The sequence below is a fragment of the Canis aureus genome, unplaced genomic scaffold (genome assembly GCF_053574225.1).
Source record: "Canis aureus isolate CA01 unplaced genomic scaffold, VMU_Caureus_v.1.0 NW_027326411.1_RagTag, whole genome shotgun sequence".
Classification (NCBI taxonomy): domain Eukaryota; kingdom Metazoa; phylum Chordata; class Mammalia; order Carnivora; family Canidae; genus Canis; species Canis aureus.
In genome coordinates, this window is record NW_027554412.1 from 106,859 (window position 1) to 132,799 (window position 25,941).

General features: G+C 37.8%; 1 protein-coding gene and 1 long non-coding RNA gene across 20 annotated transcripts in view; one reads left to right on the forward strand and one right to left on the reverse strand.

Moving 5' to 3' along the window:
• Window positions 1-25,941, forward strand: part of LOC144309457 (outer dynein arm-docking complex subunit 2-like) — a 271,308-nt gene that overhangs the window by 44,922 nt on the left and 200,445 nt on the right. For 15 of the 18 annotated variants that reach the window (XR_013375451.1, XM_077890518.1, XM_077890512.1 and 12 more), the window contains 5 exons: window positions 2,792-2,949; window positions 5,815-6,007; window positions 6,631-6,737; window positions 6,916-7,052; window positions 9,381-9,497. Coding sequence is in view for 17 of the 18 variants with exons in the window: in XM_077890518.1 (XP_077746644.1) it covers window positions 2,792-2,949; window positions 5,815-6,007; window positions 6,631-6,737; window positions 6,916-7,052; window positions 9,381-9,497 (712 nt within the window). In the remaining variant the exon portion in view is untranslated. Of the gene's footprint in view, window positions 1-2,791; window positions 2,950-5,814; window positions 6,008-6,630; window positions 6,738-6,915; window positions 7,053-9,033; window positions 9,155-9,380; window positions 9,498-25,941 lie in introns of those variants that run through there. The other 3 variants (XM_077890522.1, XM_077890527.1, XM_077890528.1) reach the window with 3 other exon arrangements.
• Window positions 6,942-8,986, reverse strand: LOC144309463 (uncharacterized). Of its 2 annotated transcripts, none has more exons than XR_013375454.1 (3): window positions 8,896-8,986; window positions 8,333-8,448; window positions 6,942-7,301 (listed from the first exon to the last, which is right to left on the reverse strand). It is a non-coding gene; the product is annotated as an uncharacterized LOC144309463 (long non-coding RNA). The 2 variants fall into 2 exon arrangements; XR_013375453.1 differs by having other exon boundaries at window positions 6,942-7,200; window positions 7,783-8,448.

The following is a 25,941-nucleotide window of genomic DNA, read 5'->3' on the forward strand; positions in this document are numbered from 1 at the left end:
ACTGTGATATTTTAGCTTCTAATGTCTCTCTGCTGTCTCAATGATATGTCTGAGTTGGGACAAAATTCTCTCCTGGTAAGAGTGCTGTGTAGATGAGGAGTTGAGCCCCGAGCAGTGACCCTCTTCCCCCTGTCCTGCCCACCGCCCTCACAATTCATACCTTTCTGATTCCTAGTTTTCTTTTTTCTTTTGTAAATCTCTACAGGCATCTTTTTTATTGTTGACTTCCCAATACTCCTTGGTAATGGGCATTGTTTGATCCTTTTACCTTCTTGTTCTAGTTCTCTTATCAATGTCATGAAGGATCAGTTACATGATCTCTGATCTTAAAATTGTATTGTTTTATGAGATGATAATTATTATGTTTTGGTAAAACTTTTCTAAAAGATTTTATTTATTTGAGAGAGAGAGAGAGAGAGAGAGAGCAAGCAGATGGGGGGGTGGAACAAAGGGAGAGGGACAAGCAGACGCCTCACTGACTGTGGAGCTCAACCAGGGCTTGATCTCATGACCCTGAGATCACGACCTGATCAGAAACCAAGAGTCAGACACTTAACCAACAGAGCCACATGGGTGCCCCATATTTTGGTGAAATGTCCAAATTATGCTATTAAAATCGATGGCCATAACGTTTGTTACTTGAGCTCTTTGTTTTTTGTTCCTGAGAATTACTAACTAGTTTTGCAACTGTAGCTTTATATCTCTTGTTATTTTTTAGGCTCATTTATTGAGTAATTACTATGTTCTGGACACTAAACTAGACACTGGGGATGAAATAAATGTGACATTTTTCTGCTCTCTCACCTTATAGCATAAAGCTATAGTATTTTCAGCTGCCCTCCACAATTACAGTTTGAAAGTCTTTTGATCAGGTCAGTGGATTTCATTTGCAGCACATTTATCTTGACCTCACAAGATGGGCATAGTATTTTTTCTTTCCAGAATCTCTTTCTTCCAGTATTAGAAACTGCAAACCCCGAAACAAACCTGCTCTTCCACATCCTCCCTGGAGCTGGCATTTAGTTCCTACTGCTTTGCTGAGTTACAGGCTTCAACTGGTGGGAGCAATGAAATATGTGTCCTGTGCCCTTGACTTCTCCCATATCTTACCAGGAGTTTCACCTTCTCAAGTTCAGTGGCTTGATATTGTTGGCATTCAGTCAGCTTATAACTTAGTCTTGTCATCATCCACTTAGCACATGTGACCAACCTGGCACAGACCTTTAAGAAATCTCAAACCTGAAGACATTATTCCAAAAGCTTTATTTTAGAGAAAACACACATTTTGTATACAACACACATCACTGGTCAGCCTAGAAATCTTCTATTCGTTTATTCCTCTTCTATTTATTGAGTACCTTCTGTGTACAATTACTATGTAAGTTACTTCCTATGTGAGTTACTATGAAAGTTACTGCTGGAAGAACAGTGGGAAAGCCTGGTAAAAGTCCCTGTATTAGCCTCCTATTGCTGCTGTAACAAATTTTCACATACTTAGTGACTTAAAATAATGCAGATTTAATTTCTTAGGGTTCTGGAGGTGAAAAGACTAAAATAAGTGTGTAGGGTTAAAATCAAGGCGTTGGCAGGGCTGTGTTCCTTCTGGGGGCTGAAGGAAGATCCATTCTTGTCTTCTCCAGCTTCTGGAGGCCACCTACATTCCATAGCTTCTGGCTCTGTGTTACTCTGAACCCTGTTTCCATGTCACGTTGGCTTTTCTGACTTGACCCTCCTGCACATTTCAGAATAGTCTTCCCATCTCAAGATCCTTAACTTAATCCATCTGCATGGTCTCTCTTGCCATGTAAGATAAGGCATTTGTGGGCCTCGGGTGTTAGGATGTGGACATCCGTGGCAAGCCACTAGTCTGCCTCCATGATCTCTATCTTCTTCCTTTTCTAGTGAAATCGTGCTGGTAGTACATCTGAGTCTGAGTCTGTCAGGTTTACTTTTTCTGATGAACTGGCAATACACCACATCTGTTTATCTGCCTTACAATTTAAAATATGTTAGATCAGGTCTTAAGAGGAGAGCAGTTTTTCCAGGGATATCCATATCTAATAAAAACCTAGGTAGCTTAGTTAATGTTGTACGTGGTAGAAATCTATAGAAATATCACTGCCGTAAAAACATCTTAATATTTCTTAAATGCTGACCTAAAAAAAATAATTAAAATGGGCAGAAAGACAAATCTAGGAGACCCAGAAATTTCTGATCAGGAAAAGTCCATTTAGAAAAACTGCTTATTATCCTAAAGTAAACCAAATTAGGGGGTTTGGAGTGGGAAAACATCCACAGAGGGAACCTAGTTTGTCTCTCTCTCTTTCTCTTTTTTATAGCTTTTTGTTCATAAACACAGAGTAGCCAAGAAGATTTCTAACCACTAATTACTGTGGTGTAAACTTTATAAATAAAATAACTTTAGAAATCCCCAAAACATGAATGGTCCTGTAGAACCAGTGATTTTTTTAAAGTTGTCCAACACATTGTTAGAAAAACAAAACCAAAAACTGTGATTGAGTTCATGTAAGTATTCAAGACGTGGCTTAAAATGTTCTTCCTGGGTATATCATGTTGCTAACTATGGTTGCTAATAAGCCTGGGAACTTAGGGATCTGAGTGTGGACAAATGAGGAAAAGACATGAGCTTTTAACAAGAAGTACTTATATTTTGTGTTTTATAATGAGCCAGAGGGATGATTTGTCAGAATGTCTTATGTTTAACTTCACTAGCATCCAGGTAAGCTTAAGATTTTATTTATTTATTTATTTATTTATTTTTATTTCCTAGTGAAACAACAGTCAAGTCAGAAGAAGTTGATAAAGATGGGCAGCCTTTGCTGTTCCTCTCTGTGGCACACATTAAGATCAGGAGCTTGGGGCAGCTGTCACGTTTGCTGCTTATTGCCAAAGACAGAAAGCTGAAGGAAGCACAGGCTTGTATCAAAGGTGATATTTATGCTCCAGTCTATGACTTGAACTTTTAGAAACATAATCATGGGGGAGGGGGAGTTGCAGTCTCTTGAAAAAAGTTCCGTGACCTAAAAGGCAAAAAGTCCTATGTTCGACTTTGTAAAAATGTCATTCATTTTTCTTGGCTGAATGTCATGCTCATATCAAGTTTCTACTTTAAACTGAAAGGCCTAATACTTTACCACTAGCAAGCTTCTAGATTTCTAATTTTAGCATGTGGTTTAAAGAGAGGCTTCCTCGCTTCTGGAAAGACCAGAGGCCTGTATCCTCTAAGGTCTACACAGGAGAGAAGACAGATTAGTGGGGCCTGCACCAAACTCCACCCTCTACCCTCAGGCCTGCTGTGACGGATGATGCTCGGTTTCCTCTAAAATGTATGCAGCAAAGATAGCCCAGAGTAATCTCACTTTCCATTGGTCTCAGTAATGTTCCTTTGTAGGTTGCATAGCTTTGTGGAGGTAGTTACATTCACTCAATGGGAAACGTTTTCCTCTTCATTAAGGATGTAGATTTTCATTATTGTCTAAGCATCTAACATGCGTAAAAGAATGTGACCAATTGCCTGGAGCAATTGTTTTCTGAATTTTTCTTATGAGTAGAAATACCTAACAGTACGTAATGGTGTCATATACATGTTTTGCCTGTTTGGAATCATGTGACTAGAAGGACTCAAGCATGAGGTGCCTGGTCTTGCCTCTAATCATTCTTTGCTGTGTCTACTGCTATGACGTGGGAAGATGAACCTTTAAAAAAAATATTCTTTAGGATGTAAATCTTATGAGATGCCTGGGTGGCTCAGCGGTTAAGCGTCTGCCTTCAGCCCAGGGTGTGATCTTGGAGACCCGGGATCAGAGTCCCACATCGGGCTCCTTGCCTGCAGCCTCCTTCTCCCTCTGCCTCTGCCTGTGTCTCTGCCTCTCTCCCTATGACTCTAATGAATGAGTAAATAAATAAAATATTTTTTTAAAAAAAGATGTGAACCTTAGGACAGCAGCCTTTTCTTCTCTCTTGCCTACTCTTCATTATTAGGCTATCTATCTATCTATACCTCATAGCTACCCTGCTGAGGAGGAATGAAATCTTAAGAGTAAAGTTGAATTCAAGGAGGTTGGTAATAGCATTAATTTCAACTTAGTGCATGAACTTAATACATAGACTGGCTGCTATATATCTAGTTTGGCTAAATGTGTATCCTTTGCTGCATTTTGTCCTTTCTGTAAGAGCTCTAGGTACAACTCTTAGTTTTGGGTCCAGATTCCATGGTGCAGGGCAATTTGGGGGGCAGGTTTGTGTCTTTCCCCAGAATTCATATAATACCTTTTTCCATGAGTCTTAATGAGATGACTGCTGTAAGGATGATTGAGATGCTCAAAAAGTAGATGATTCCTAGATCTCTTTTCCCTGCCCCTCCCCTTGTGTGTTTTTTTCTAAGAAGCCCTAAGCCTTTTCTGCTATTTCCTGGTGCCAGAGTCCATCTCCCACTGCAGAGTTAATGCCATCACTGTGCTTCACTCATTTCAATCAGGTGGAGCTTTCTGAACTAGTCCCATGGGCCTCCTTGTTCAAATACATATATATTTCATCTTATTTAAATTCCTCCTTTCCAAATATGGCTTTGCCCTCTTCTTCCTCACTTGCAACTACATGGTTCTTTGGCTTTCACCAAATTCTTTTAACCATCTCTAGAGTTTTAACCATCTCTAGAGTCTACTTTCACACCTATGTCAGCCTTGATCATGAATTAGTATTGGAGTTTTTCACTGTAACTTTGGTATGTGTGTGAGTACTGGCCAGATTTGTTTTTCCAACTTGAACATAAAAAGGCATTGAAAATATAAGCATTGGGATCCCTGGGTGGCGCAACGGTTTAGCGCCTGCCTTTGGCCCAGGGCGCGATCCTGGAGACCCGGGATCGAATCCCACGTCGGGCTCCCGGTGCGTGGAGCCTGCTTCTCCCTCTGCCTATGTCTCTGCCTCTCTCTCTCTCACTGTGTGTCTATCATTCATAAATAAATAAATAAATAAATAAATAAATAAATAAATAAATAAATATTTAAAAAAAAGAATATTTCTTAAAAAAAAAAAAAAAGAAAATATAAGCATTTTGAGGGATCCCTGGGTGGCGCAGCGGTTTGGCGCCTGCCTTTGGCCCAGGGCGCGATCCTGGAGACACAGGATCGAATCCCACGTCGGGCTCCCGGTGCATGGAGCCTGCTTCTCCCTCTGCCTGTGTCTCTGCCTCTCTCTCTCTCTCTCTCTTTCACTGCGTGCCTATCATAAATAAATAAAAAAAAATTAAAAAAAAAGAAAGAAAATATAAGCACTTTGAACAGGTGGAAAAGACTGGTGGTAGATCTTTAGACTGAGAAAACCATGCTGTTTTGGAAAGAAAGCATTTGTGAACACTAAGCCTCAGTGGTTACATACACACACACACACACACGTACACACACACAGTTCTAGTGATGATTCTTCTAAGGAGACCAGTATTTCTCTATCTTCAAATCAGTTCTGGATACACTAATTGAATGACCATGCTGGACAATGCCCTACAGTCAATTAAAAAAAAAGAAAAAAAAAAGAAGGTCTTGTTCTTTGTCTTATGAGAGATATGATATAGATAGATGATACTGCAGTACAAGGTAGAGAATCTCAAGGAGTACAAGAAAGTTCCTAAATGCAGTAGAATCTGAGAAGTTGAGATTAATTCAAATTGGGTCCATGAGAGAAAGCTTAATGAAGGAAGCACATTTGGGTGGGCTTCAGAGGACTTGTTAGTCATTATTTTTCTTACAACAGAAGACAAGAGAATCATTTTTATTTATTTACTTGTTTGATCAGCTAACAGAGATCCTGTAACAAAAATCCTGGGTTTGGATTATAACACGGTGAAAGAAGACACATCCAGAGTAAATATTCTTGATAAAATTACCAAAGATGAAGATCCTGAGAGTGAGATAAAGATGAAGGTTGGCATGCTGCTTAAGCAACTGGATCTGCACCTACTGAATCATTCTCTAAAACGTATTTCATTGTGAGTCTTTTTAGAAAAAAGAAACCTCTAAAAGTTAGTTACAAAAAATGCTTTCAGAATTTTTTTAAACATACACAAATTATAGGAGTTGTTATTGATTTAACAGTAGATTTTAGGGTATTGCATGGATATTTCTAATTCTAAAATGTAAAGATTTACTGTTAGCTTTGCTAGAGCTTTCTATGGGGTTTCACCTGATTCTGAGGACATGAAGTGGCCTTGTTATTTTCACTCTCCTCAGACAATTAAATAGATGGTTAAATAGTAATGCAAATATCATATAGACTTTGTAAGGTTTAAAACTTGTTCATTTTTGTAGTTTTTTTTCTAGTATTATGCTATTACCACTAAGAAATGAAATGAATTTTTAAACGAATTTATTTAATGTTGCATTAAATATGAATCACTGGTTTCTTGATGTCTTGACAGTGTTGTAAGGCTATAACACAGCTAAAACTAACTGCAACATTTTTGTTGTTGTATAATTTGACTACAATTTTAATTATAAAAAGTGATATTCCTCCTCCCACCAGCCCCCCCCTTGCTAAAATGGTATATTTTCATCTGTTTTCTGGAGATTCTCTTTTAGAGTGTTAAAATGCATTTCTTATCATTCATTTCAGACAAATCTGTTTAAACCCAACAACTGTTAAGAACGATATAAAACTGCTGAAACATTTCTCAGGAAAAGGAGAACAAACTGTCTTGGAATCTATTGACTATACTTCAGGTTTCTATTATTCTCAGATTTGCTTTGTGTTATGTAAAATAATTATTATTTCCAAATGCTTCAATAGCTACATTAGGATTGAGTATTTGAAAAAAACTGTAATCATATTTATTTCTTTTTAAAGATAACATATTTTATTTTTCAGAGCTCCTTTTAATTGATCGATAATTGGTTTCAGATTATGAATTTTCAAATGGATGTCGAGCCCCACCTTGGAGACAAATTCATGGGGAAATTTGTTACGTGCTGGTAAAACCCCATGATGTTGAAACTCTGTGTGTTACTTGTAGTACAGAAGGAGTATTTTTAAATGGCGTAAGTAATTTTTTAAGAACCATGTTGTCTTTGGTGCTTGGCTCCATCTCTGTAAATGCAGGCATGTCTCCAGGACTGAATGCTGATGGCCACAGAAAATGCGATTCTGTTCTGTTGGGTTGAAGCAGATCCCTTTGCTATGTGTTTGCTGAGCAAATCCAAAACCATTTCAGAATGAGCCTCGGTGTTCCCCATTGCAGGTCATTAAATCAGTCTTCTAAGAAATGACCGTCAAAGGAACCCACGCCACTTTATAAAATGAAAACCTCTGTAACGATCAGTTCACTGATTGATTGATTAATTAATTAATTAATTAATTAATTATACAAGTATTCGGGCAAATAAGAGGTGGCTGAGGTAACACAGAAGCAGTAACTATAGCTTTTGCCCTAAGTGTTGAGAGGACAAAGGGAAGGAATTAAAATGTGGGAGCTTGGAGGAAGCACCCCCAAGAAGCTGGGACCCATGTGTCTGGTGAGGGAGCACCACCAGGCTGTGCTGGTTCCTTAGGGTCTCAGAAGATGTCCTTGCAGAGCTGGGACTTAGACCTCTGAGGAGGGGACCCTGCTTACATTGGTTATGGTCCCTTGGGAGTTCAGAGGGGGGACTCCCACAGAGCTGGGATCCATATCTCTGAAGAATGGTCGCTTCCAGGCTATGCTGGAGCACAGGGGGTCTCATGAAACTGGCACCCAGATGTCAGAGGAGTACAATGCCCAGGAGCTGGTACCTCAGGAGCTCAGAGGAGAGGATCTTTGCAGAACCAGCAGAGCTGAGACCCAGACCTTGGAAGAGGGAGACCTGGTTGGTTTGTAATGGGATTCTAAGGAGTTGTAATGAGCCAGGTTCTGGGAACATAGGGAAAAACCCCTGGGAACTGGAACCAACTGTTGCTACTGGAAGCAGCTGCCACTGCCAGGGTTCACTGCTGGGGACAGGGGACGAGGAGCTGGGAGCAGTCCCTTTCTCCCTCCTCCAGCTTTACAGTCTTCCTTTTACTTGCTGCTAACTGAAGCTGACTAGGGAGAAACACAGCATTCCAGATTCCCACCCCTGAGCACTAAGCAGGGTGGTGGCCTTCTGAATCTTCCACATGAACACATTTTATTTTTTGTCTCATACCTGTTCACTGAACTTACTAGGTGGTCAGCTTTCCCCTTGGCAACCCTGCCCTTGGTGTCTTCAATGTAATGTGGGGCCTCACAGGCAATATCTGCAGGGAGAACCTAAATCCTTAGTGGGGATTCCTCATCACAGGGGACTGTTGGGAGAATTGCTACCTCTTGGTTTGGATTGGCTTCAAAATGTGAGTGCCACTTTCTTGATGACCAGCAAGCATCTCATCTGACTTGCCTTATGGTGCATTTCTTCTCAGCATGATCTTCTCAGATTATATCTGCACAGAGGGGGGAGATGAGCTAAATATGATTTAGCCTTTGGTTTGTTTTGATACTCTAAGAAAGTGAAATTTCCAATCAGAAAATAAGAGACTTTGACCTTCTAGAGTGGGGCAAGGACACTTTGTTCCTATCAAGAGCTACTAATCTACATATACCTTTATTTGATATGGAAATATCTAAGTGTTCCTCTCAATTTCAAGAATGAAAGATAAGGAACATGATTCAATAATTACGACAAAATGCATGGCACGCCTGAGTTATATGGGTGTATATGATGTTTTGTGTATGTGTGTGGTTACGTATATATAAAAAGCACACTATGGGTTTTTATATATACATTTGGTTAAGGCAGAGCCAAATCTTTTCTATTAGGATAGGTGACGAAAGGAAAGAGACAAAAAGAAAGAGGTATGGAGAAAAAGGTTGGAGTGTCAGGTGCTTACATGGAGGTTGTAACTCTAGAAAATAATCCCATAGCAACCTCTTTACACACAGAACAAGAACAGAGTGTGACAAATGGAAACAAGCTTTTCTATGGTGGCATTCTAATCTTGGGACCTTTTATGACTTCATCAGATTCTCTTGAAGTCATAATGTTTTTTTTTTTGTGTGTGTTTTGTTTTTTTGCATTAGAGGAGTGCAGAGGGAAGGAAGCTCTCCATTCTTTGCTAACTAGCAAAATGCCCTACATGCATATAGGAGGTACTCAGTAAAAGCATAATGTATGGATGATGGATGGGTGGATGAGTGGATGGACGGACAAATGGATAACTTTAAGAAGGAAGAATTCTGCCCATATTTTTGATGTATAAAAACTGCCACATGGATCCTCGAGAGAAGAAAACAATATGTGGCCTTGGGTTGTGATGTATTGATCAGGTTCAAATGCTACTACATTAATAATTGCACCAAACTTTTTCTTCCAAAGGGCAAAACAGAAGATGAGGGGGAAATTAATTATGAGAGAAAAAGTGAAATTTATAAAGACCTTGTCACATTTTTAAAAGAAAAATCGGCAAAATTTTCAGAAAATATGTTTAAACAGGTAAGTTTACAGAATCTTGAAATATCATAGCATAGTGTTACTTGACATGTTACCTTCTGTTGAGAATAATTCTATTTTTGGACCCTGTTTATAATTTTTAGAGAGTTTTTCACAATATATTACATAAGAAATATTATAAGTGGAGTACTTCAAGGAAGTTTCTGAACCTCTTTAGGTAATAGGTGTAAAATATGTCAGATTGCTTTCTAAAAAAGCACTTTTTATCTTTCCTTTTGAATTTATAATGCTAAGAACAAAGCAGTCATCCCTGTTAATGAAGCCTAGATGTTTTGATTATTTTTATCTTTTCTGGGCATCCCATGATTACTAACTAGTTGGATTGTCTCAGTAAGTGTGTCAACTGCATATGCATAAGAACTGTACTTTCTCTGTGTCTTGCATGGTTTTTGAAATAGTTTTTGAGGTGGACAAAGGAATCAGTTAATACAGTTATTAAATCTTGATTGAAGCTGATGTGGGTAAGAAGCAATATGCAAGAAATACTAAAGTGATACACTTAAGCCCCAGGCTGATTCTCAAGATGATGTCAATTCCACAAATCCTACATCAGACAGTTTATCAGATCTGTTATTTTCCTTCTGACACTGCCACTTCCAGAGCACTCTATTTTCTTACTATTCTGCTGCTGCTCTTGTCCTGAAACGTCTCTCTGTCATCATCCTGTGAGTTTTTTTCCCCTGGTGTTTGATCACCTATTTCCTGGACTCTAGTTTTCCTTTGTTGTTGTTATAATATACCTGTACAAAACATAAAATTTGTCATTTTAACTACTTCGAGTGTATCACTGAGTGGCATTAATTATGTGCAGCCATTACTACTGTCCATTTCCAAATCTTTTTCATCATCTCAAACTAAAACTGTTCCCATTAAGCAGTAACCTCCTCATGCCTACTTCCCCAGCTCCTAGGAACCTCTAATCTACTTTTTGGTTTCTCGATTTCTAATCAAATATAAATTTGCCTTTCCTAGGTATTTCAGAGAAGTGGAATCGTAAATTTGTACTTTGGTGCTTGGCTTATTACATTTAGCATAATATGTTCAAGGTCCATCCATGTTGTAGCATGTGTCGGAACTTCATTCCTTTTTGTGGCTGAATAATATTCCATTCGTGTATATAACCACATTTTGTTTATCAGTAAATCTATTGTTGGACACTTGGGTTGTTTCCACTTTTTGATTATGGTGAAAAATGCTATAAATATTGGCTTACAAGTAACTGAGTCCCTGTTTTAATTTTGGAGGTTACCTAGGAGTGGAATTTCTGTGTCATATGCTAATTCTGTATTTAACTTTTAGAGGAAGTACCAAACTGTACCTAGATTGAACCATTTTATGCTCCTGTAGAAGGATTCCAGCTTCTCCACATTACCACCAATACTTGTTATTTTCTGTGTGTGATTGTGTGTTTTTTTATGATAGATATCCTAGTAAGTATGAAGTATGGTATTCCATTATAGTTTGGATTTCCATTTCCCTAATAGTAATGTTTAGCATATTTCCATATTATTGGGAATTTGTATATTTATTTTAAGAAATGTCTATTCAAGTCCTTTGCCCATTAAAAAATGGGTAGTCTTTTGTTGTTGAGTTGTAGGAATTCTTTATATATTGTGACTATTAATCCCTTATCAGATAGAATATTTGCAGATATTTTCTCCCATTCTGTGGGTTGTCTTCACTCATCTTGATAGTGTTCTTTAATGCACAAACATTTTTAATTTTGATAAAGTCCAACAAATACATTTTTTCTTGCCTATATTTTTGGTATCATAAGAAACCATTGCCAAAGCCAAGGTAATGAAGATTTGCCCTGTTTTCATCTAATAATGTCATGGTGTTATCTCTAAGTCTTTGATTCATTTTGAGTTAAGTTTTGTATAGGGTGTAAGTAAAGTAATGTGCAATTTAATTCTTTTTGCATGTGGATATCCGGTTTTCCGGGCACCATTTGTTGAAGAGATTGTTCTTTCCCCATTGAAAGTTCTTGGTATCCTTGTTGAAAATCAATTTGCCATAGATGTAGAGGTTTATTTTTGGACTCTTTATTCTATTATTTTTTGTCTGCCCTTATACAAGTCCCATACTATTTTGATTATCTTTGTGGTAGTTTTGAAATTGAGAAGTATGACTCCTCAAACTTTGTTCTTGTTTTTTAAAGACTGCTTTAGCTATTTAGGTTCCCTTGACTTTTAGGTTTGGTTTTACCATTTTTGCAAAAAAACAGCATTAGGCTTTTGATTGGGATTACATTGAATTTATAGATTGCTTTGTATAACATTGTTGTCTTAACAATATTATTTCTTCCAATCCATGAACGTGGGGTGTCTTTCCATTTGTTTTTGTTTCCTTTAACTTTTTTTATCAGCAGTGTTTTATAGTTTTCAGTGTCTTCTTTTGCCTCCTTGGTTAAATTTATTTCTAAGCATTATATTCTTTTGGATGCTATTGAATGGAATTGTTTCCTTAATTTCCTTTTTGATTGTTCACTGCTAATGAGGAGAAATGGAACTGTTTTTTTTTTTTTTAGTGTTGAAATCAGATCTGGCTTTTGAATGTGAAATTCAAAATCACATCCTGCAACTTTACTGAATTCATTTATTAACTCAGTTTTTTTTTAATCTTTAGGTCTTTCTACATAAAAGATCATGTCATCTGCAAATAGTTTTACTTCTTTTCAATTTGCGTGTTTTTAAATTTCTTTTTCTTTTCTTTTTTTTAAGATTTTATTTATTTAACAGAGAGAGAGAAAGAGCGAGCGAGCAGAAGCAGGGGGAGTAGCAGGCAGAGGGAGAGGGAGAGGCAGGCTTCCTAGCCTGCCCGGTGCCGCTTAGATTTCTTTTTCTTGTCTAATTACTATGGCTAGACCTTTTAGGATTTTGCACTGAATAGAAGCAGTGAACACTATCTCCATATTTATTCCTGATATTGGGGGAAAGCTTTCAGGCTTTCACCACTGAATGTGATATTTGCTGTAGGCTTTTCATATATGGTCTTTATTATGTTGAAGTTCCCTTCCATTTAGTTTTCCTTTTGTTGGTATATCCCATCATTTTGGTGGAGCTTCCTGAGTAAAAGAGGCATATAACAGGGAAAAAATTGAGGGTTAGCATATGAAAATATCTTTATTTTTCTCTCTGTTATTGTTTCTATAATGATAGTTCAAAAACAATTTTTACTTAGAATTTTAGAGGCATTTTTTTCCTACGTGGCCTGTTTTGACTTTTCCCATCTAACAAAGCCTTTAGGATCCTTATTCCAGATGTTCTGTAATTTTAATGATGATATGGTTGGTGCTGGTTTTGTTTGTTTTTCATTAATGATGACATATGTCCTTCAAAACTAGAAAAATACTTTTTTTGGTATCACATCTTTAATCATTCCTTCTTCTCTGTTCTCTTACTAGTTGGGTGTTGGGCTTCTGAGATTGATCCTCTGATTTTCTTTTCTGTCACCCACCTGCAAATATTCTTTTATTTTCAAAACATTGTACATATCTTTAAAATTTAAGGTCTCATATTTTTAACATTTTATTTCCAGGTGTATATCTCCACAGATCATATGCTTTCATTTCTCTTGGGGTAAAATCTAGGAATAAACAGCAAGATCATATGGTTGCATGCTTAACTTTTTAAGCAATGGGTAAACTGCTTTCCAAAGCGGTGGTAATATTTTACATACACACTGGCAGTGTATGAGACTTCCAGTTCTTCTGTATATTCGTCAATAACTGGTATGGTCAGTCCTCTAATTTTAGACATTCTAATAGGTGTGTGTACTAATATCTCACTGGGTTTTAATTTGCATTTCTTGAATGCATTTTTTCATATGTTTATTTGCCATTTATATATCATATATGTCTATTAGATCTTTCACCCAGTTTTTTTTTATTGGGTTGTTTGATTTCTTTACTGAGTTGTAAGAGCTCTTTTATATATATTTTTGGCTTACGTAATCTATTAGATATATGGCTTGTAAATATGATCTTCTGGTTGTGGCTTGTCATTTCATTCTCCAATCAGTATATCTTCCAAAGAGCAAATGTCCTCAATTTTAATGAAGTCCAACTTGTTAATTTTTTCTTTATAGTGTTGTATCTCATAAAGCTTTGCCAAACCCAGTATCAGAAAGATTTTCTCCAGTGTTTTTTTCCTAAAAGTTTTCAAATGTTAGGTTTTACATTAAGGCCTTTAAATTTAATTTTTGTACATAATATGAGGTGTGGATCAAAGTTCTTTTTTTTTCTTTTGCATATAAATATCTAGTTTTTCCAGCACCATTTGTTGAAAAAGCCATCCTTTCTCCATTGAATTACTTTTATACCTTTGTCTAAAATCAGTTGTCCGTTTGTATGGGTGTGATCTGTTTGTCTATTTTTATACCAGTAGCACACTCTTTGGATTATTGTAGCTTTATAATAAGTCTGGAAGTCAGGTAGTATATGTCCTTCAATGTTTTCTTTTTCAAACTTGTTTGTCTATTTTACATCTTTTGCATATCCATTAGAATGTTAAGGTCAGCTTGTCAATTTCTTCATAAAAAGCCTGAAAGATGGGATGCCTGGGTGGCTCAGCAGTTGAACGCCTGCATTTGTCCCAGGGCATGATCCTGGAGTCCCGGGATCGAGTCCCACATCAGGCTCTCTGCATGGAGCCTGCTTTTACCTCTCCCAATGTCTCTGCCTCTCTCTCTGTGTCTCTCATGAATAAATAATAAATAAAATCTTTTAAAAAATGCCTGAAAGAATTATGGTTGAGATTATGATGAATCTATAGATCAATTTAGAAAGAGCTAATGTCTTAACAATACTGAGGTTTCCAATCCATGAACAGAGTATGTCTCGCCATTTATTTAGGCCTTCAGTTTCTCAGCAATATTTTGTAATTTTCAATGCACAGGTCTTGCATATATCTCGTGAAACCTACTTATAAATATTTCATATTTTAAGAGTGTTAAAAAAGAAAACCACAGGCCCAAAGTGGCATTACTTAGGCCAAGTCAACACTCAAGAATTATATTATTATATATTATATTATATTATTATTATTTATACCTAAATAACTGCAATTTCAACCACCCAGGAATGTAACTTATAACAAGTCAATTGGAATTTCCTGGTCAATACTAGGATATTTACTGATTTACCCCTTCTGCTTCTCTTAAGAGGGCAACCTTGTCTAAAGAATACATTCCTTGCTAATAAATTCCTTTTTTCAAATGGTCTCTCTGCCTTTAAAATTATTTCTTTTGTTTAGCTCAGTGGAACATTTGTCTGCTAGCTACATGGGATGCTGCTGGCTTCATGAATCAATTAATAAAGCTAGTTAGATCTTCAAAGTTGAATCTAACTTCAAAGTTGAATTTTTATTTAAAAAGGCTACGGTTAATGGTAGTTTTAAAATTTTAATTTGTGATTATCTGTTGCTACTATATAAAAATTCACTTGATTTTTATATATCATTTTTATATTCTGAAACATTTACTAGTTTTAGTGTCTGGTTCATAGATCCCAGAGGGTTTCCTATGTATGTGATTATATTGACTGTATATAATGATCATTTTGCCTCTTCCTTTTCAGTCTCAGTGCCTTTTTTTGTCTTTTCTTAATGCATTATCTGGAACCTCCAGCACAGAATTATATAGAAGTAGTCTCTTGCTCCTGGTGGTAAAGGAAAAACTTTCAGTTTCTCATTATTAAGTATGTGTTAGCTGTATATGACATTTATAAGATTGAAGAAGTTCCCCTTTATTTCAGATTGTTGAAAACTTTTATTAGGTATAGATATTGGATAAAAACAGAAAGGGAGACTAACCATAAGAGATTCAACTATAGAGAACAAACTGAGGGTTACTGGAGGGGAGGTGGGTGTGGGGGATGGGAGAATGGGATGTTGGGCATTAAGGGAGGGCATTTGATGTAGTGAACACTGGGTATTATATGCAACTGATGAATCACTAAATTCTACCCCAAAATCAATAATACACTGTATGTTTACTAATTTAAATTTAAATAAAACCAAAACAAAAAGGAATGGATGTTGGATTTTACCAAATGATTACCTATTAAGAAAATTACATGTTTTTTTTTTCTTTCTTAGTTTGTTAATGTAATAAATTACATTGATGAGCTTTAAAAAATAACCATACATTTCTGGAACAAAGCTCATTTGTTCAGGATGTAGTATCATTTTTATATATTATTGGATCTAACTTGCTAAGATTTTAAGTGTCACATCTATATTTATAAGGTTTTGATGTGTAGTTTTCTTTAATATCTTTGGTTTTGGTTATCAGAGTGATACTGGCCTTATAAAATGAGTTGGGAAGTTTTTTTTTTCCTCTCCAATTTCTGAAAGAGTTTGTGTAGAATTGATCTTGTTTCTTTCTTACATGTTTGGTAGTGAAGCCATCTGGGCCTGGAGTGTCCTTTGTAGGTAAGTTGTTAAACAACAGATTTCAGTGTCTTTACTAGTTTGGGCCAGGCTGGTTATCTGTTTCTTCTTGAGGAAGTTATGGTAATCTTTATTTTTTTTTACTTATTTAAAAAATGATTCTGTTGGAGTAAAGTATACATATACTTTATATATGTATACATATATATATGTAAAGTATACATAACCTTTTGCCATTTTATTTTTTAATTTAAATAATCTCTATCCCAATCTCTATCCCCAGACTTTCAACCCCAAGATCAAGAGCTGCGTGCTCTACTGACTGAGCCAGCCAGGCACCCTGGTAGATTGTCTTTAAAGGAAATTGTCCATTTCATCTATGTCACATGTATTGGTGTAAACTTGTTTATGGTTATTCTTTTATTCATCTTTTAATGTCTGTAGACTATGTAGCTATTGTTACCTCTCTCACTTCTAATATTGGTCATTGGTGTTTTATTTTTTCTTGACTCATCTGGGTAGAGGTCTCTTGATTTTCTGTTTCCTCAGAGACTTAGCTTTTAGTTTCATTGATTTTTCTCTGTGTGTTTTTTTCTACTTCACTTTGGTATTTATTATTTCTTCTCTTCTTTTTACCTTGTGTAAAAAATCATGTGGTTTTTGGTGCTAAGTTCTTTCATATTCTTGCTGATTTTCTATCAGTTGTTGAGAGAGAAGTTTTGAAGTATTCAACTATAATTATGGATTTGTCTAATTTTTCTCTTAGTTCTGTTTTTGTATTTGAAGCTCTGTATATGCATTTAATATTGCTATATCTTCTTGATTGATCATTTTATCATCATGTAATGTCCCTCTCTGTCCTTCATGATTTTCCTTTTGCTGAAGTCTACTTAATTGGATACATTTATAGCCACTCCTGCTTTCTTTTAACCATTGTTTGCATGTTATATCTTTCTTTCCTATTATTTTCTTTTTTAATATAATTTTTTAAAGATTTTATTTATTTATTTTAGACAGAGAAAGTGAGTGAGAGAGTACAAGCGGGGGGAGGGGCAGAGGGAGAAGCAGACTCCCAGCTGAGCAGGGAGCCCAATGTGGGGCTCTATCCCAGGACCCTGTGAGCATGACCTGAGCTGAAGGCAGATGCTTAACCGACTGAGCCACCCAGCACCCATCTTTCCTATTACTTTCATGCTACATATATTGTTATATTTGAAGTGAGTTTCTTGTAAACAGCAGATACTTGAGTCATTTTAAAAATAAATTTGTGTAACTCAATTGATGTATCTACTGATGTGTTTAGATAATATCCATTTAATTATTGATACGTTAGAGCTTACGCTTGCCACTTTACTTTTATTTTGTGTTCCTCCTAGTTTTCATTTTTGTTTTCTTTTTCCTGTGGTTTCTGCAGATTACTTGAACATTTTTTAGAATTCTATTTTGATTTATCCATAGTGTTTTTTTTTTATTGGTGTTCAATTTACTAACATACAGAATAACACCCAGTGCCCGTCACCCATTCACTCCCACCCCCCGCCCTCCTCCCCTTCTACCACCCCTAGTTCATTTCCCAGAGTTAGCAATCTTTACGTTCTGTCTCCCTTTCTGATATTTCCCACACATTTCTTCTCCCTTCCCTTATATTCCCTTTCACTATTATTTATATTCCCCAAATGAATGAGAACATATAATGTTTGTCCTTCTCCGACTGACTTACTTCACTCAGCATAATACCCTCCAGTTCCATCCACGTTGAAGCAAATGGTGGGTATTTGTCATTTCTAATAGCTGAGTAATATTCCATTGTATACATAAACCACATCTTCTTTATCCATTCATCTTTCGATGGACACCGAGGCTCCTTCCACAGTTTGGCTATCGTGGCCATTGCTGCTAGAAACATCGGGGTGCAGGTGTCCCGGCGTTTCATTGCATTTGTATCTTTGGGGTAAATCCCCAACAGTGCAATTGCTGGGTCGTAGGGCAGGTATATTTTTAACTGTTTGAGGAACCTCCACACAGGTTTCCAGAGTGGCTGCACCAGTTCACATTCCCACCAACAGTGTAAGAGGGTTCCCTTTTCTCCACATCCTCTCCAACATTTGTTGTTTCCTGCCTTGTTAATTTTCCCCATTCTCACTGGTGTGAGGTGGTATCTCATTGTAGTTTTGATTTGTATTTCCCTGATGGCAAGTGATGCAGAGCATTTTCTCATATGCATGTTGGCCATGTCTATGTCTTCCTCTGTGAGATTTCTGTTCATGTCTTTTGCCCATTTCATGATTGGATTGTTTGTTTCTTTGGTGTTGAGTTTGAGAAGTTCTTTATAGATCTTGGAAACTAGCCCTTTATCTGATATGTCATTTGCAAATATCTTCTCCCATTCTGTAGGTTGTCTTTGAGTTTTGTTGACTGTATCCTTTGCTGTGCAAAAGCTTCTTATCTTGATGAAGTCCCAATAGTTCATTTTTGCTTTTGTTTCTCTTGCCTTCGTGGATGTATCTTGCAAGAAGTTACTATGGCCGAGTTCAAAAAGGGTGTTCCCTGTGTTCTTCTCTAGGATTCTGATGGAATCTTGTCTCACATTTAGATCTTTCATCCATTTTGAGTTTATCTTTGTGTCTGGTGCAAGAGAGTGGTCTAGTTTCATTCTTCTGCATGTGGATGTCCAATTTTCCCAGCACCATTTATTGAAGAGACTGTCTTTCTTCCAATGGATAGTCTTTCCTCCTTTATCGAATATTAGTTGCCCATAAAGTTCAGGGTCCACTTCTGGATTCTCTATTCTGTTCCACTGATCTATGTGTCTGTTTTTGTGCCAGTACCACACTGTCTTGATGACCACGGCTTTGTAGTACAACCTGAAATCTGGCATTGTGATGCCCCCAGATATGGTTTTCTTTTTTAAAATTCCCCTGGCTATTCGGGGTCTTTTCTGATTCCACACAAATCTTAAAATAATTTGTTCTAACTCTCTGAAGAAAGTCCATGGTATTTTGATAGGGATTGCATTAAACGTGTTATTGCCCTGGGTAACATTGACATTTTCACAATATTAATTCTGCCAATCCATGAGCATGGAATATTTTTCCATCTCTTTGTGTCTTCCTCAATTTCTTTCAGAAGTGTTCTATAGTTTTGAGGGTATAGATCCTTTACATCTTTGGTGAGGTTTATTCCTAGGTATCTTATGCTTTTGGTTGCAATTGTAAATGGGATTGACTCCTTCATTTCTCTTTCTTCAGTCTCATTGTTAGTGTATAGAAATGCCACTGACTTCTGGGCATTGATTTTGTATCCTGCCACGCTACCAAATTGCTGTAGGAGTTCTAGCAATCTTGGGGTGGAGACTTTTGGGTTTTCTATGTAGAGTATCATGTCATCGGCGAAGAGGGAGAGTTTGACTTCTTCCTTGCCAATTTGAATGCCTTTAATGTCTTTTTGTTTTCTGATTGCTGAGGCTAGGACTTCCAGTACTATGTTGAACAGCAGTGGTGAGAGTGGACATCCCTGTCTTGTTCCTGATCTTAGGGGAAAGGCTCCCAGTGCTTCCCCATTGAGAATGATATTTGCTGTGGGCTTTTCATAGATGGCTTTTAAGATGTCGAGGAATGTTCCCTCTATCCCTACACTCTGAAGAGTTTTGATCAGGAATGGATGCTGTATTTTGTCAAATGCTTTCTCTGCATCCAATGAGAGGATCATATGGTTCTTGTTTTTTCTCTTGCTGATATGATGAATCACATTGATTGTTTTACGGGTGTTGAACCAGCCTTGTGTCCCAGGGATAAATCCTACTTGGTCATGGTGAATCATTTTCTTAATGTACTCTTGGATCCTATTGGCCAGTATCTTGTTGAGAATTTTTGCATCCATGTTCATCAGGGATATTGGTCTGTAATTCTCCTTTTTGGCGGGGTCTTTGTCTGGCTTTGGAATTAAGGTGATGCTGGCTTCATAGAACGAATTTGGAAGTACTCCATCTCTTTCTATCTTTCCAAACAGCTTTAGGAGAATAGGTATGGTTTCTTCTTTAAACGTTTGATAAAATTCCCCTGGGAAGCCATCTGGCCCTGGACTCTTGTGTCTTGGGAGGTTTTTGATGACTGCTTCAATTTCCTCCCTGGTTATTGGCCTGTTCAGGTTTTCTATTTCTTCCTGTTCCAGTTTTGGTAGTTTGTGGCTTTCCAGGAATGCGTCCATTTCTTCTAGATTGCCTAATTTATTGGCGTATAGCTGTTCATAATATGTTTTTAAAATCGTTTGTATTTCCTTGGTGTTGGTAGTGATCTCTCCTTTCTCATTCATGATTTTATTAATTGGAGTCTTCTCTCTCTTCTTTTTAATAAGGCTGGCTAATGGTTTATCTATCTTATTAATTCTTTCAAAGAACCAACTCCTGGTTCTGTTGATCTGTTCCACAGTTCTTCTGGTCTCGATTTCGTTGAGTTCTGCTCGAATCTTTATTAGCTCCCTTCTTCTCTTGGGTGTAGGATGTATTTGCTGTTTTTTCTCTAGCTCCTTTATGTGTAAGGTTAGCTTTTGTATTTGAGTTCTTTCCAGTTTTTGAATGGATGCTTGTATTGCGATGTATTTCCCCCTTAGGACTGCTTTTGCTGCATCCCAAAGATTTTGAACGGTTGTATCTTCATTCTCATTAGTTTCCATGAATCTTTTTAATTCTTCCTTAATTTCCTGGTTGACCCTTTTATCTTTTAGCAGGATGGTCCTTAACCTCCATGTGTTTGAGGTCCTTCCAAACTTCTTGTTGTGATTTAGTTCTAATTTCATGGCATTATGGTCCGAGAATATGCAGGGGACAATCCCAATCTTTTGGTATCGGTTCAGACCCGATTTGTGACCCAATATGTGGTCTATTCTGGAGAAAGTTCCATGTGCGCTTGAGAAGAATGTGTATTCAGTTGAGTTTGGATGTAAAGTTCTGTAGATATCTGTGAAATCCATCTGGTCCAGTGTATCATTTAAAGCTCTCGTTTCTTTGGAGATGTTGTGCTTAGAAGACCTATCGAGTATAGAAAGAGCTAGATTGAAGTCACCAAGTATAAGTGTATTATTATCTAAGTATTTCTTCACTTTGGTTAATAATTGATGTATATATTTGGCAGCTCCCACATTCGGAGCATATATATTGAGGATTGTTAAGTCCTCTTGTTGAATAGATCCTTTAAGTATGATATAGTGTCCCTCTTCATCTCTCACTACAGTCTTTGGGGTAAATTTTAGTTTATCTGATATAAGGATGGCTACCCCTGCTTTCTTTTGAGGACCATTCGAATGGTAAATGGTTCTCCAACCTTTTATTTTCAGGCTGTAGGTGTCCTTCTGTCTAAAATGAGTCTCTTGTAGACAGCAAATAGATGGGTCCTGCTTTTTTATCCAGTCTGAAACCCTGCGCCTTTTGATGGGGTCATTAAGCCCGTTCACATTCAGAGTTACTATTGAGAGATATGAGTTTAGTGTCATCATGATATCTATTCAGTCTTTGTTTTTGTGGACTGTTCCACTGAACTTCTTCTTAAAGGGGAATTTTAAGAGTCCCCCTTAAAATTTCTTGCAGAGCTGGTTTGGAGGTCACATATTCTTTTAGTTGCTGCCTGTCTTGGAAGCTCTTTATCTCTCCTTCCATTTTGAATGAGAGCCTTGCCGGATAAAGTATTCTTGGTTGCATGTTCTTCTCATTTAGGACCCTGAATATATCCTGCCAGCCCTTTCTGGCCTGCCAGGTCTCTGTGGAGAGGTCTGCTGTTACCCTAATACTCCTCCCCATAAAAGTCAGGGATTTCTTGTCTCTTGCTGCTTTAAGGATCTTCTCTTTATCTTTGGAATTTGCAAGCTTCACAATTAAATGTCGAGGTGTTGAACGGTTTTTATTGATTTTAGGGGGGGATCTCTCTATTTCCTGGATCTGAATGCCTGTTTCCCTTCCCAGATTAGGAAAGTTTTCAGCTAGAATTTGTTCAAATACATATTCTGGCCCTCTGTCCCTTTCGGCGCCCTCGGGAACCCCAATTAAACGTAGGTTTTTCTTCCTCAGGCTGTCGTTTATTTCCCTTAATCTATCTTCATGGTCTTTTAATTGTTTGTCTCTTTTTTCCTCAGTTTCCCTCTTTGCTATCAACTTGTCTTCTATGTCACTCACTCGTTCTTCCACCTCGTTAACCCTCATCGTTAGGACTTCTAGTTTGGATTGCATCTCATTCAATTGATTTTTAATTTCTGCCTGATTAGCTCTAAATTCTGCAGTCATGAAGTCTCTTGAGTCCTTTATACTTTTTTCTAGACCCACCAGTAGGTGTATAATAGTGCTTCTGAATTGGCTTTCTGACATTGAATTGTCATCCAGATTTTGTAACTCTGTGGGAGAGAGGACTGTTTCTGATTCTTTCTTTTGAGGTGAGGTTTTCCTTCTAGTCAGTTTGCTCAGTGCAGAGTGGCCAAAAGCAAGTTGTATTGGGTAAAAGAGAAAAAGAGAGGAGAGAAAGAAGGAAAGAAAAGAGAAAGAAAAAAAAGGTAAGAAAAAAAACGAAAAAAAAAAGGAAGAAAAAGAGAAAGAAAAAGAAAGGAGAAAAAAAGGGGGTGGGGGAAGGAAACAAATCAAAAAGCAAAACAAAACAAAAACAAAACAAAAAACAAAAAAAGAACCACAGGGGAGTATCTTCTGATTCTGTGTACTTTAAGTCCCTTGGCTTCTCCTGGAAGTTGTCCGTCTAGCTGGTGTTCTGGGGGAGGGGCCTGTTGTGCTGATTTTCAGGTGTTAGCAGTTGGGGGAGCTGCTGTGCCCCTGCCTGGTGCAGGGCTCAGTGGGGGTTGTTTACCCCGTGAGGCCGCAGGAGGAACAGCCCCAGTGGCGGGGCAGCTCTGGAAACTTGGATTCAGCTCTGGCAGGAACTCCGTCTGCAGGGCCTGGAGGCTCCGGGGCGGGGCCGCTGATCTGCTCATTCGGGGCAGGAGCGTCCTCGCTGTCCTGGGCCCTCCCGGCCTCTGCCTGTCCCGGGGGAGGCCGGATCCTGGGCTGTGTCCCGGCGCCCTGTGCTCCGGTGCCTGCGCTGTTGGATTCGAGCTCCCGGGCTGCGCAGCCCCCTCCCCGGAGCTGCCGCCCGAGCCCCTCCGAGCTGCTCTTGGAACCGCGCAGCCCCCTCCGCACGGAGCCTCTTCCTCTGCCCGAGCCCCTCCGAGCTGCTCCCGCCCCGCAGCCCCCTCCGCGGAGCCGCCGCCCGAGCCCCTCCTGGCTGCTCCGGTCCCGCCGGGTCCCACCGTGCGCGCTGCAGCCCTTAGGGAGCTCGGCGCACTCTCCTGGGTGCGCAGTTGCTCTGTTCCTGTCCCGGGGAACCCGAGGGCATCCCCGCCCTCCTGGGTCCTGCTCCACCCCCTGGAGCCCCTTTCCCCCGGGAAGGTCGGTGCAGCTCCTGCTCCTCCGGGACGGGGCTCTCCTGTCCTGGGGACACCTGCCCCGGCCTCAGCCCGGCTCCTCGCGGGGCCCCTCCCCCTTGGAGGCCTTTGTTTCTTTATTTCTTTTTCCCCGTCTTCCTACCTTGATAGAAGCGCGAACTCTTCTCACTGTTGCATTCCAGCTGGTCTCTCTTTAAATCTCAGGCCGAATTCATAGATTTTCAGGATGATTGGAAGGTTTTCTAGGTAGTTTGGTGGAGACAGGTGATTTGGAGACCCTACTCTTCCGCCATCTTGCTCCTCTATCCATAGTGTTTTGAATGTACCTCTTTGTAAAGATTTTGCATGTTTGTGGTTACTATGAGTATTGTACCATATATACCTATGTAATCAATTATAATCTACTATTTGACATTATACCAGTTTGAGCAAAGTACAGAAACCATGTCGCCTTCAAACAATAATTGTGTATGACTTAATCCCTTGCAACTCCCTGAGATGTCACACAAAAAAACTGTCAGCATAGTCTTTCTTTACAAATATACTATGAGAATTTATGTCATTTCTCTTTCAACATAAACTTCTTGCAAAAGCTATAATACTATTACACTGATGGGACTGAAAAAATAAATACAATTTTAGTAACCAAAAAAAAAAAAAAGTATCTTCTTTTAAGTCCCTTTACCTCTCTCATTTGTAATTGTCTTTATTTCCTCCATATTCATTGCTAACTGTATAAGACAGCATTATGTTTTGCTTCAAACATCAAACTTCATTTAAAAAACTCAAAAGCAGAATGAATGTCTTTTGTATTTACCTACACTTTTATTCTTTTCCATTGTTTTTCTTTTTTTGCTGTTGCAAGTTTCTTCTTTTATCATAGTCTTTCTGTTTAAGAACTTACTCTTTTAGGTTAAGTTTGTTGATGACAGCTTCTCTTCATTTTCCCTCATCTGAGAATTTCTTGACCTCCCCTTCATTTCTGAAGGAATATTTTCACTGGATATAGTATCCCAGGCTGACAATTCTTTACTTCCAGTGTTTAAAAAATGTTTCTTCTGGCTTCCATGATTATCTGTTATTATTTTAATTGTTTTCCTCTTAAAAGCAAAATATTGTTTATGTCTCATGGCTGTTAAGAATTTTCCTTGTCTTTAGTTTGTCGAGTTTGATTTTTGTGTGTGTGTCTTGGCATGGATAACTTTGTTTGTTTGTTTAGGGTTTCCTCAGCTTCTTGAATCTTAGATTTATGTCTTTTTCCAAGTTTGAGAAAATTTCAAATCTTGTTAGAATACATTTTTAGTCTGACTCCCTTCCTCTTCTCTTTCTGTTACTCTGATGACATGAATTTTGGAATTTTTGTTGTGGCCTCACAGATCTTGAGGTTCTATCATTTTTTTTTGCAATGAATTTTCCCTTCTTTATTCATACTGAGTAATTTCATGGAAGGTCATGGATTCTTCCCCTCTGTCCTCTCCATCATATTGTTAGGCCTATCCAGTGAGGTTTTTTTTTTTTTTTTTTTTTTGGTTCATAAATTTCAGTTTCAAAATTTCTTTTTGAAAAAAAATAATAAAAAAAAATAAATAAAAATAAAATAAAAAAATTTCTTTTTGGTTCTTCTTCATGTCTTTTATTTACTTGTTGAGGCTTTTTAGTTTGTTTTAAGTCTTGAAAATTGCTCACTGAAGCATTTTTATGATGGCAGCTTTAAATTCATATCAAATTATTCCAACATCTATTTCATCTTGGTATAAACATTATTCCTACATTATCCTTTCTCATTCAAGTTGTGATCTTTCTGGTTCTTGGTAGGATGAATGATCTTTTATTGTCTTGGACATTTGGGGCATTATGTTGTGAAACTATGGATTTTATTTAGATCTTTTGTTTTAGCAGGCCTTCTCTGGTACTTTGCTGGTGGAGTCTGGAGGTCCTGCAAGATCTGAGTTCTTCACTTTCCATTGACAACTCTGGTGGAATAGTATGCTTCATTACCATTGGACAGGGGTGGAAGTTCAGTTCCTATGAAGCCTCTGCTGACGCTACCTTGGCTGATAGGGAGAGTGCCTTCTTACATGCTTCCCATGGGGCCTCCACTTAACCCATGGGAGATGAGCCCATTGCTGCTTTGAGGTGGTGATTTTATTGCATTTCTTGAGATGATTGCACGATTATCCTTCTTTTGTCTGTTGATGACTTTTTTGAGTAATTCTGGAGTAAATCCCAATTCATCATTATGTCTTACCCTATTTGACATTACTGGATGAAATTTGATAGTATTTTACTGAGGATATTTGCATCTATAATCATGAAAGGTATGGGTTAGTAGTTATTTTTTAACATCTTTATCTGGTGTTGGTAGCTGGGTAATGTGGCCTCAGAAAATGAATTGGGAAATATTCACTTACTTTTCTTCTTTCTAGAATTCTTCATACAAATTAGATATTATTCCTTTCTTAAATATTTGATACAATTCACCAGTGAAGCCATCTGTGCCTGTAGCTTTCTTTATTGGAATGTTTTTATATTGAGAATTTGATTTCTTTAATAGATATAGAGCTAGTCCAGTTTCTTCTTCTTGAGCCTTGGTAGTTTGTGTGTTTCAGTGAATTCTTACA